This window comes from Drosophila tropicalis, unplaced genomic scaffold (genome assembly GCF_018151085.1).
Source record: "Drosophila tropicalis isolate 14030-0801.00 unplaced genomic scaffold, ASM1815108v1 contig_845, whole genome shotgun sequence".
NCBI classification, from domain to species: Eukaryota; Metazoa; Arthropoda; class Insecta; order Diptera; family Drosophilidae; genus Drosophila; species Drosophila tropicalis.
The window spans coordinates 1,223,815-1,236,381 of record NW_027173338.1 but is presented as its reverse complement, the minus strand read 5'-3'; the positions used below and the strand labels follow the sequence as shown (position 1 = coordinate 1,236,381).

Sequence of the window (12,567 nt, the reverse complement as noted above, 5' to 3'; positions counted from 1 at the left end):
ACATTTTTATAATAATTTTTAATATTTATTCCTATCAAATTATTGCGAGTCGTCGTCAAAAGGATCTTCCCTCGAGAATCCCAAGTTTTTTTTTAATTGTTTGAAGTTTTTTTTTAATTGTTTGGAGTATTCTGAAGAATAGAACATAAAGATTATTACATATATACAGAGATAAGTCCCCAGTTTTTTTTTTTCCATGTATTAGAAGAAGTATACCTTGAGCACAATTTGCCACCTTTCCGACTTTTTTTGTGTTATTTTTTTTTTTTTTTTGTTTGGGGGGTTTTTTCCAAATGCTTTTCTGCATTCGTATTCCATTTTGGTCTATTGTGTGCATCATTTTACTTTGGCTTGGCATAAATCGAAAATGCTAAAGACAATAAACCTGAACGCAAATCAAAAGCAAACAAGGCAATCTTCCATTCACTTCCCCCCATTGCCCATGCCGAATCACCAAAGCAGACTCGCCCACACAATGTCTTTGAGCTGGACAAATCAGTCAAGTTTTATGATCAGGCAATGCCGACAACGACAACGAGGACGAGGACGACGACAGCAGCCAAGAATGGGGGAAAATGTCTAAAGACAAAAACCTCAAAAAAGGCAAAAAAGAAAAGAAGAATGCTGAAATAGCGACGGCAATGACGTTGAACAACGCTGACGTTGTAGTCATTGAGGCGGCGACGGTGGCAAAAGCAGCAGCAGCAACAGAGGCAGCTCCATGCTCAAATAAACACGCACCGAGTCCAAAGCCAACTCCCAACCCCAACTACCTACGGCAGTCGCATGGAAAAGGTAGCTAACGCTCTTGACCCTTTTTCCACTCAAACCCACGATAAAAGTGAGTGAAGCGAACCTCGAACCTCAGCGACGTAATTTTTTTTTCCACTCTTTTCATTCTTTTCAAAAACTTTACGCTGCCCAAACACCCAGCCAGTCACACACCCACCGCACCCGCACACCCGCACATCCCTCATTCCACGGACACCCACTTCACCACCATGGTACCCCATCCACAGAGCAATCTACCCAGACAAGCGACAACAACGTTGTCCACTTTCGCACCCTTCTCCGCCCCGCTTATTCTGTCACATTGCGTGGTGGGAGGGTATGGGCCAGCCAGCCGGAGAGAATGTGCGAGCGAGAGGGTGGAGAGAATGAGTCCTTTGCCTCATACCTCAGGCCGACAACGAAAAAAAAACCTCATGTCCATGCCAACAGCAACAACGTAGCCGGCTCGTATATTTTTCTCATTTATTTTTCCCGACACCCTCCTCCTGCCCCACCTCCGCACGGCCAACCGGCCAGCTTTATTTTTTTGTGCGTTTTTCATATCCGAAACGCCGACAACCCCAATCCCCCCCACACCGTTCATCGTCCATCGCTCACACCATAACCGGCCTTTTTTCTCGCTATGCCGGCGAAAGACAAACCGAACCGAACCAAAAACCCTCCTCATCCCCTCAATCGACCAACAACAACAACAAAAAAAGCAACAAAAATAATTGCTGGGCCAAGAGGGTGGGAGAGGAGGCCACGGGCCGCCTGCCTTCCTTCCATTCACAAAACTCACGGGGCACTCAGCTGTTTGTCAACTCATCTGCCACTGCCTTCCACATTCTGCTTCTGCTTCTGCTGTTCTGACTCCCCCTTCTCATCCTGACTGGCCTTCTTCTGCTTCTTCTTATTCGTGTTATTCTCTTCCTACAGCCATTCGCCTGGTTCGTTGACGCCGAACATTCGCCGTGTTATCGGCGATTCTCTGTTTTTGTACTCATATCCCTCTCCCGATGTGGCAATGTTGTAGTATGGGTGCATTTTGGGGGACGACGTGGCAAAGGAGAAATGAAGTTGGAGAGAGAGAGAGCGAAAAACATTGTGTTGCATACTTTTTGGCATTTTGCCTTACACACGCACGTTTCGCATTTTGGCGGCCCACATTTGCCGCCAGTTGAAACAGACAGCGCCTGCGCTACCTCCTCGAAACCTTTATGCTCGCTCTCTCTTTCACCTATCCTCTTCGTCCTCGTCGTCTTCGTCCTCATCGTCGTCGTTTGCCGCTCGCAAGACTTCGACGTCGACGTAGGACAAAACTCAATTGTCTGTCTCTGTTTTGGTCAGTCAGCAGTTGGCTTTCGTCGTGTTTGGTTCGCCTTGCCTCTCACCCTGCCATCAGGAGCTAAACTAAAATCCAAATAGCAATTCAATCAAATTGCCATTTCAAAACCAAAACAACGTTTTTCCCCAAAGTGTGCCAAAAATACAAAACCAAAAAAAAAAAATTTTGAAATGTTTTCAATCCCCAACAAAATTCACAATTAATCACTCGACTAAAAGTTTTGGATATTTCAGTGCAAGACAAGTTACATACAAATTAAAAAAGCATATTCAAACCAAATAAAAAAACCCGCCAAATATTTTGAAGGACCTGAAGGAAATTTTGAAATAAACAAGTGTGTTTAGTGTCAATGATCTAAATCCAAAAAGTTGCCTGAATTGCAACTTTGATATTCATACATTTTGGCAACGTTTACATTTATTCAACACTTTGGTTTTCGATTACCGAATTCCTTATCCGGCAAAGGCAATACAAAAATTTGCCAAAATTCCGAAGAATCCGAGAAAAACACCAAAAACATCGACACGTACCGCATCGGCAACCGGTGGCGGTGGCGGAGGTGCTGGCGGAGGTGCCACCACCAGCACAAAGATGGCATCTAAAAGAAAAGCCTCGGTGTTGCTGCACAAGGTGAGTGTTGTGTTAATGCGGGGAACACCCTTCAAAACGTTCTATTTTGTTGACTGTCTTGCACCTTTTGGGCCGGGGGGGAAGTGTGAAGTCGGCTAGAAGTGACATCAATAGTTGCCAACTCTGTGGCCTACTTAAAAAAAAAAAATATATATATATAAGGATCTCAGCTACTTCATGTTAGGTTGACATTTATAAACTAAAATAAAATAATGCACTAAAGCCAGTAGAATTTTGGCTTAATGTCACTAAAGTTCAAGTAATCTTAGATATTCATTTGTTGAATAAAATATCTTAAATGGTTATATTCAATTTTTAAAACCTTTCGCAATCTCTTGAAACAAATAAATTCCTCGATCTAGAAGTTTACTGTAACGTATGTACTGTGGAATATTTAAAAATGTTTAAATTTTTAAATTTAAAGCGAAATACCATCAACGATCACTTTTTTTTGACTCATTCAAATATAAAATTGAAATTTCCGTAATTCGTTATCATCGTACTTTCATATTTAAAAAGTATAGAGAAATCAATTAAAATAAAATTAAAATTGATCTAATTTTTATTTCCCGTTGAGAAGATAAGGGGGGCTAATCAAATTTTCAACTGACTTCAAACTAAGTTGCGGCAAATAAAGTTTTATGCTGGCATTTAAGAATTTCCCTCGACTTATTATTTATGTCTGGAGACCTTCAGCAGCAAATAACATCTACTTGAGTAGCTATACCTTAACCTTTATTATAGCTACTCGGTTTCTTACGATATCTTACTCACACCTTCAATTTTATTATTTCACCTTCAACCAATCCATACGACCGACCATTCATACGTCCGTCCAACCATCAAGACCAATATGAAATCAATTTACCCTCACACTCTAATTCTCAATTCTATGGCCAGCCACCTTGGAATAGGACCAGACACATTCGCCCAGTCACAGAGTAAACATTTCAGCAAGAAAAAAAAAATAAAAGAACAGAAAAAATGAGAAGAAGAAACGTAGACAGTCGCAAAAATATTACTAGTACGCCGCGTAGGCAGAGCACAAGAAGCAGCAGAAGAAGAAGCGGGATAGAGGGGAGGGAAAAAAATGAAAACCTGCTCATAATGCCTTTTTGGATAAAATGGCGCCTAGATGGTGGGTGAGTTGCTGGATGGCACTCTAATGATATACGACGACGAAACGGTGACTCTGTGTGTGGGAGGTGTGAGTGAGTTTCTTGGTATATAGAAGCGCGAGACGAGACACAACGAGAGGGGGAGGTGCCAAGTGTTTGAGGCAAGGCAAGTGTGTGTCTGTCAATGGCGAAAGGGGGCAGCTCCGAAAACGAAACGAAGCAAGCACACACAGACACAAACACGCAGAGTGAGAGGCAGGAGTTGGTAAAGGAAAGCGGGAGTTCTCCTTTCTAAGCTAAGGGCGCACATTTGCTCGGCACGGTAATTCATCAAATGACGACGAAGACGACACAGACGAAGGCAAGGGCAACGGCAATGGTTACGGCAAAATGGGACCGTCGCGACGGGTGTGGGTAAGTTGGGCGCCAGCATTTGCTGCTGCTACAAAAGAAGTTGCTTCTTGGGTCTAACTTCTTCTCAGCCAAACCCCAGCATACACATACACACCCACCCAAACCCTCACTCACTCACACCCTTAGAGACACAAAGTGAGTCCAGAGACTGACCAGGGCAGTTTGTGCCTGTGTGTAAGAAAGTTACTCTCTAGATTGGAAGGGTACAAACCATTTCTCATAAAGTTTAGGCAAGATTGAGTTGCACATTGCCTAAGAAATTCAATTGAAATTGACCTTAGGCTGAGATAAACACATATCTACAATCTATCAGAAATTATTCAATATTTCTCTTAACTTTATATGTATATATTACCAATCAAAATCGAAAAAGGGGCAACTTTTACAGATAATCATCGATCAGATGCCATTCACCAATATGTCCAATATTTCGTATTCCAATGGAATATTACAAATTAATCAGACAAGGAAAGGAAAAATACTTACTATTTAGTTGCTTATCCATAAATAACAGATTTGTTCTTCTTCTCTGTTTTCAAATATTTTTCTATAATTCAAAATATTAATTTCGATTTCAAATAGGAAAACAATTTCTATTGATACTTGTTGTCATTTGGTAGATAAATAATTGGAAATTATTTTTTTTCCATTATTGTAATGGTTTTTGGCCAAAAAGAAAGTGTGTGTTCTGGACATGGTTCTTTTCTGGGCTGTGTGTTCAGAATATCCTATTGACTCCTAACAGTCTCAAGTCCTTACCCATACCCTTACTTCATCAGAGCAACAAAAGCATTGACTTTTGTACATAGTCAGCGGCATTTGTATATAAATAGTTGAATGTGTGTGTTTTCGAGTCAAAGGCAATGCTACCCCTTTGTAACGGAGACGGAGGGAAAATGGGGGTCAAGCTTTGGGCTTAAGCGCACATAAGCCGCCGCAGGACATCGTGTGTGTGTGTGTGGTAGAAAGCAGCAGAGCAGAGAAGCATCTTTCTGGTTTAATTTGTACCTCAAAAACTTAAAGATTTGTCAAAAAGTTTATTTGTTAAAAACCCCCGCCTACCTGTCTCAGGGATTTCTAGTGAACAGGCATAACTTGTTATGCTGCTCAGCTGTAATCAAACATGATTTCGCATCGAGGTTTGAGCAAAGTCGAAGGAGTTAGTCATCAGCCATTGCCCGTCACCCAGCAAGCATCATCATCATAAAGTTTAGACTTGTTCTGGTCTGGGTGGTACTTGGTTTGATCCTAGTCCCGGCACCGGTTATACTTTTTGGTCGTGGTCGTGGTCTTCGTCCTCGTCCTCGTCTTGGGGATGCTTCACACCGTTACACATCTCAGCATTAGTGTCGCTGGCAGACAACGTGCCAAGCGAATCGAAGTAAAAGCTGAGCACAGTAAGGCAGAGCAATCTCAACCAGAGCCAGAAACCAGTCAATGTCGTCAACAACATGGTGTGGGAGTAAAATAGAAGATGAAGGAGACGGGCGATGGAGGATATTTCCTGGGAAAAACCAATGGGGAAGGTAAAGAGGATTCAGCATCTTTTGCGAAAACGTCTTTCGACTATCTTGGGCTTGAGGTTCTCCTTTACCTCGGTTAGATGTTACGGAAAATTGCTTACGGTTTTTTGCACACACACACACACACGTCTTGTACATATACACATAGAAAGACACATAGTAGTCCCCCACACACACACACACACACATTTTGAGCGGGTAACACACATGAATGGAGCAGTGCTCGCAAAGAGGGGGAGAGATAGAAAGAGTGAGAGATGAAGTAAGAATGGATAGATGGATGAAATGGATGGGGCAAGTGGTTAGTAGACGGGGATTGAGGGGGTTGGCATCGTTGCATCATACTAGCAGACAAGTTAGACAGCACCAAGACCCTCATCTGCTCATCCATTGCTCGAAAATAGAAATAGATGACAAGAACACCAAAACGAAGACATGTCAGGGCACCATCTAGCAAAGCAAAAGAAAATGAGGTGGGAAGGGAAATGGGATGCGACTGCGACAACGACTTTGGCTAAGGGCAAGCGACAAGCTCTCCGGGGTTAGCTTGACTTTTCTTATATAAAAACCACTGAGAGAATTCGAATTTTAACTGACATTTAATAAACATGTATTGAAAATCAGAAAATAAAATCAACTGCCTAACAAATCTTTCTTTTAATCTTACTTGGAGGAAATTTAAAGTAAAAGAGTATGGCAAAGAAAATTTCCCATTTTATGACCTAATGGTGCAAAATAAAGGTTATAACAAAATGAAATTAAAATCTGTAATCAGTTATTCTTGATAATAACTAATCCTGAAAATTTCGTTAGATGATCAATAAATATAATTATTGCTTTCGAATTTCTCACTGTGCATTTTCTTTGAGTAGCTGCTGGGTCTGCACCCCTACACACACACACACACACACGTTCTTACACACCCAAGCATATATCCAAAAGGAATAGCAGCCATCAGCTCTAAGTTGCCCCCACTCTAAGAGAGCATACATACTCCGCACACCGCAAAAAAAAAAAAAAAAAAAAAATACACCCAACTCAAACCCATATAAGGCCTTTCTGTCAAGCGCAAAACAGACAAACCTAGCAACCTTTCCACCCACATACTCAACTCCATCTTGGCCAAAAAGAGAATGAAGAAGCAGCAAGGATACGAAACGGCAGCCACAATCAAAGTTGTGGAGAGGGGGGCAAGAAGGCTGGCTAGCAGTAGCATCCTCCTGCCAGACTTGGCTCATCCCCAAGCACACACTCCCAGGAAAATGAGAAGTGAAATCCTCTATTCCTCACAAACACACACACACACATAGAGGACAAAAAGGATGCTCCGACAGGCGACGCCGCCTCCGAATCCAAGCACACACAAAAACAATGCCGAAAGTTTCTTCCATACTCACACAAACACACACACACACGAACACATGGAAGGCGCGTCTCGACCTCACCTTCACATGAAGAAAAGCCAAGTTGGATCCAACAAACATGTTGCCAAGTCAAAGACTCCTTCCACACCCATAGGCTTGGGGTTGTGTGTGAGTGTGAAGATGATGATGTGTATGTATGTGTGTGTCTTCGACTTTAGCTTAGTATTTTTGGTTAATTTTCTTGCAGTTTTAGGTTACGTTTTTGGCTTTTACCACTGCCTCCTGCCGTTCTTCTTCATTCTTTCCACATCAACCCCCAAATACTAGAGTTCTAACCCCGCAGGCCTTATACTGGCTTAAAAGCCACCCACTCTTATGTATTTTTGGTTAGTTTTGCGATGCTTTTTAGACATCTTAAAAGGGGTGCCAGGGCCACACTCACATCTACCTCCTATATGTATGTACAAATATCCTCACATGCTGTTCTTTTATTATTTGTACTTTTATTACTTCAAGCAAAATCTCTCCGTAATGAAAATGAAGACTTCATGCGTTTCTCTACCATAAGCGATTGATGTGTGCAGCATTCAGAAAACGGAACATTCTCCGAAAAAGGCATCGTCGCCATAAGTCCACTTTCCCCAATACCAACCATGTCCAGTCCTCAGACATACAAACAAAAGCGATTCATCTTCTCTTTTCGTTTGCCATGCATACTCTTTCAAAAAGAAAAAAATCCAACTTTTGCGCTTAGCTAAAAACATTTTGTGCCTTCGTTGGATTTCCTTTCAGTCGGGGGAGTTCCTTAATGAAGCAAGGGTATAGAAGAGGAAGGAATAAACGGTTTCCGGTAGCAGTAAATGTGCCTCACTTCCTCAGCAATTCGTACACAAATTAGGAACCAAAAAGAAAAAAGAAAAACTATTGGAAAAATAAACTCACTCTCTCTCAACTAAATGTTGTTTAAGGGGAAAATTCTTAAGTTTAAAAGTTTCATGGGTTAATCATATCAAGACCTTCGTCTAGTCGCTTAAAATAGACAATTAGGTTTTTGCTCCAGCACATATACACACACACACACACACGGCACGCCTATAGGTACAACTACTTTGAAGCCTACAACAAAATTAGCTAGTGAGTGTGCACATTCTAGGCGGCAACTGGCACCCCAGGAGCAGGACTCCCCAAAGGGTAAGGAATGAGTTGCCTTCGACCAACTCTGCTAATGAAATACGCCACGTACATCGTAGCGTGCTCTAAGAACTTTACTTCTCTACCCTTTTGCTGCTATTGAATTACTCAAGCGGCGTTGCCAACCCATCACAAGTTTCACCCACCGCCACACCTCACCCTATCCATTCCTTCCTATCCCATACCATCCCATCCCATCCCATCATCATCATCATCCCAGTCCAGTAACCATCCAAAGCAGTCGGCAACTAACTCAAGTCAGCAACATTTCAGCTGCGGACCAATGCTTGAAACGAGAACGCTTCGTTGTCTTGTACCCTTTCAACGCTCTCGTAAGCCGCTGCTTCTTACCCCCGCGCACTAACCTATTTACCCACCTAGCTACCCATTCCAAAGGTCTCACACGAACTCAGGCCTTGGGTAGCACATAGACAAAAATAAAAAAATAAAAAAAAAAAACAGAAAAATAGAGAAAAGTCTATCCTTGAGGGTCTTTTATGAGAGCGTGGGCTTTATTTTCCACTATCAAGACATTCCAAGACCTTCCCTACTATCAGGATTTGAGCCTGACTTACAGTGGAAGAAACTATGGTTGGATATTGAAAACTCCATCAATAAATAATTAATCATTGAATCCATCAATTAACATATTGTATAAGTAGAAAACCTTGATGTTTACGAAACACATATCCAAAATCCCATCACCAATTTTAAAATTGTAGTGTAGATTCTCTGGCTTTTTTTCCACTGTGCAAAAGCGATTCCTCTACCATTTGCTGTGTCTTGTCTTTGATGCTTGATGCTGACACCGCCTTCTATTTTTACTTCCGTGCGCCGCTCCCCACCACGAGACCCACCTATTACTTGCCTTACCCTACTGTCCCATGGACGCTACCCACACAAATGCCAGCGAATTGGGAGTCTCACAGACCCATGCCCAGACCCAGGACAAATCTAACCCTTCTGCTTCCTTCCATGGATCCCGTAACCCCTTTCTTCATTCACTGACTACCCTTGTCTGATGTTTGCCAGCGCAATTTTTATACAAAAATTTCCTTGCTTTGCCTCAATCCCAACAATCCTCTATCCACATCCCTAAGAACACCCCATTTTATATTTATTTGGGGGATGTAGAACCCTCTTAGTCAGCTCTCGGTCTGAAGTCTCTTGGCTGGCTGAAGGAGAAGGCAGAGACTAGCGGACTAGTTCACGCGGACGTCGGTCGGTCCGCCACGCTTTTTATTGCTACCCCCAGTACGACTTACCACCTTCTATACTCTACTCCACCCACTTCTCCCCATCCTTTCTTCATCAGTGCTATCCATAGTCCTTGCTCATCAGGCAGTCCTGCTGCTTACCCCCTACCCTTGTGCTCTTCCAGCTGGGTCTCTGCCTTTGCACGTTTGTCCATTTTAAGTTCGAGCTCTGCCCGTGGCACTCATCCAGCGTTTTGTTGGAGTCCTTCAGCCAGACCGAGACCGCTTCTCCCCTTAAACCCTCACCCCCTTAGACCCCCTCCTTTCAACCTTCAACCATTGGCCCCTTCCATTCTCATTTATTTTGTACCCACGCTGGCAGCAAAGTTTGTCTTGCGTTTCGTTTGGGTTTTCCATTTTTTAGATTATTCCTTCGCTTCGTTCCATTTTATTCTTTTTTTTGTTTTTTGTTTTTTTGCCTGCTCTATGCTCTAGCCTGGGCTAACGAGCATGTTACTCCTCGCTTCTCCCCATTCCTTTCGCTTTTATTATTTTGCTTTGGCGCACATTCCAACAAAAAAATGAAAAAAAGAAAAACCAGAAAAAAACAGAAACAGCGAAGAGAATGAGAAAAAAAAAGAAATGTAAAATGAACGCTGTACCCCTTCCAGGGCAAACGTTGCCAGGACTACGAAGTTGGACGCTGCTGCTGATGTTGCTGCAAAAGTTGCATGTCCGAGTCCGAGTCGGAGTTGGTGTCCAGGCCCCATATAAAATAATAACAACTAACTAAAAATCCATTCGCTTTAGCTGCAAAATCCTTTTGTTTCTCCTCTATCCCAAAAACTACTGGCACGAAAATAAAAAAAGGAAACACCAAACAGAGAGAGAATGAGAAGAAACCGACGGAATGGATATATGTACGTTCATAGTGAAATTGTTTGCCCCGCTCAAATTCAATGCAAAAGTTTTGACTCGCCGTCTAGCTGCCCACATAAATTTCCACCAAAGCTGCCCACCCAAAGGCCCATGGTGTTTCTTTTTTTTTTCGTTTCTCCTTCTTGTTTTTCTGGGCTTGGGTTGAAAGTTTATCAGAACGTTTGTCTGTCCAACAACAAAAAGCCAAAAAAAAAAAAAAAAAAAACAAGAACCGAAAAAAAGAAGAAAAGCGGAATAAGCGAATACAACTGAACCGCTTGTTTGTCTTACTTTTGACCTCTATAACCATTCGAGGAGGAAGAGCAACCGATAATGATGAATTGGATGGCAAAAGAATGCAGTTCTTTTTTGTAAAAATTGGCAAAATGAAATTCTAAATATGTATTGTCAGTTGAAGTTTTCTTATGGTTTAAGAGGAACTAGTGAAAAGTTTCCAACTGTTTTTATATAGAGAAACACATAACGAAAGGGAAAGATGGGTTAGTTGTATCTAGATTTATAAATATTAAGATTCTAAATTATGGCAAGGAATTTTAACGTCTTCAAATTTGAAAAAAAATTAAATACTCATAATTCCATACTTTCTAAGACTCAAATCTCTCAACTTCAGAAGAGTTTTATAAAAAGTAAGTCAAAATTCGGAATTGAGATAAACGATCTTTTGGAAGATGTGAAATGCGAAAACGATTGGTAACAAAAATAGTAAAGGTTTGATTTGAACATTTGCTACTAATGAATAATATACGTAACAAAAAATCTTCTGGAATGCAAAAATGTTAACTTAATTAATACAATGGCATGCTTTAAGGCTTCTTTTGCTTTATATAAACCTGAACAACAACATTACTTAATATACGAAATTTCCTTCTCTTTCATTGCAGGTAAGCAAACTTGGAAAATACTTCACCTTGTCCCTACGCAGTCACCCACTAGACAGTCCTTTGTGATGCAAACACAGAAAAAAGAAAACCTGTTGCCTTCGCCAAAAAGTTGGCAATAGTTTCTTCTTTTTTGTGTTTAGTTTTTGGGTTTTTCGCGTGTGGGCCAGCAAATTTTAGCAGAACCATAATTGAAAGAAAAAATGTTGGTACTCTTACGGTAAGCAGCTTAAAATTAATTTACATGGACGCAATGGTCTTTGTGAAGGGCTCTCAATGGGGCGAAGGGAGGGAGAAGTTGGTAGAAGTGGGAGGAGAAGAAAACTTCACTTCAGTGGCATAGAATTATGCATTTGCCGACGGAAGTTGAAAGTGCCAGGCGCTGGCTTCGTCTCTCCTCTAACACATAAACACATTAGAAGAACATTTGTGAATGGGTGCCTCGCCGGGTGGATTGAGTGGGTGGTGAATGTACGAATGGTTGGGTGGTTGGTTGGCAGTGGGGATAAGTGCTAAATGCAGCCTAAGCCCCAATCCCAAACCAACCACGCACTTAATAATACGGTTTATTAGCGACATAAGCACATCCGACGGTGCCTAACTCCTCTTGCCCAACCTCAATTCCATGCTGTACCTCGTCCAACATTTTCCATTGCAGACATTTTAATTGGTAGGCGAGTTCATATGAGTTACATAAAAATTATAGTCATAGAGATGGTTGGATGGGGCCTAACGGATGGGTGCAGCAGTGACAAGCTAACCAGCTGCTGGGCTTCTCTCCATTCTGGTTCTAGGGGTGCAATTGAAAAAAAAAGTAGGATATGCGCCATACTTCAATCATTGGCTGCCTTTGTCTCTGCCAAAGAATCGCCGAGTGGCACAAAGTGAGTGGCTGGATTGCCACAAATTAAAAACTGGCTGCGTTTTTTAATCAAAGCGGCATTAGCAGTATGCATTCATAAGCTGCAGCTAGAGAAGGAACACCTCTCATACCAACCTCCTACACAATTCAGAATGAAAAGTTAAAGTTTCTACACTCGATAGGGCAAAGGATGACAGGAACGGGAGGTAGATCTAAAACTATGTCTTGTACTCATTTCATTGGATTAATCTTAAATTCGTTACCCATTATAGTCCATACTCTTTAAATACATTCTTCTAGTCAACATTTCTGGCTTGTGAAACGAAGTTTTTT

The 12,567-nt window shown here is 41.7% G+C and overlaps 1 protein-coding gene across 2 annotated transcripts in view; it reads left to right on the top strand.

Annotated features, from left to right (window-relative positions):
* The window catches only part of LOC137580830 (AF4/FMR2 family member lilli), a 65,649-nt gene that overhangs the window by 35,255 nt on the left and 17,827 nt on the right, over nt 1-12,567 (top strand). The window contains exon 1 of one of the 2 annotated variants that reach the window (XM_068294961.1): nt 2,134-2,749. The exons of the other annotated variant lie outside the window; for it this stretch is intronic. Coding sequence (XP_068151062.1) covers nt 2,711-2,749 — 39 coding nt within the window. The 5' untranslated portion in view covers nt 2,134-2,710. Of the gene's footprint in view, nt 1-2,133; nt 2,750-12,567 lie in introns of those variants that run through there. 2 annotated transcript variants of the gene reach the window in all.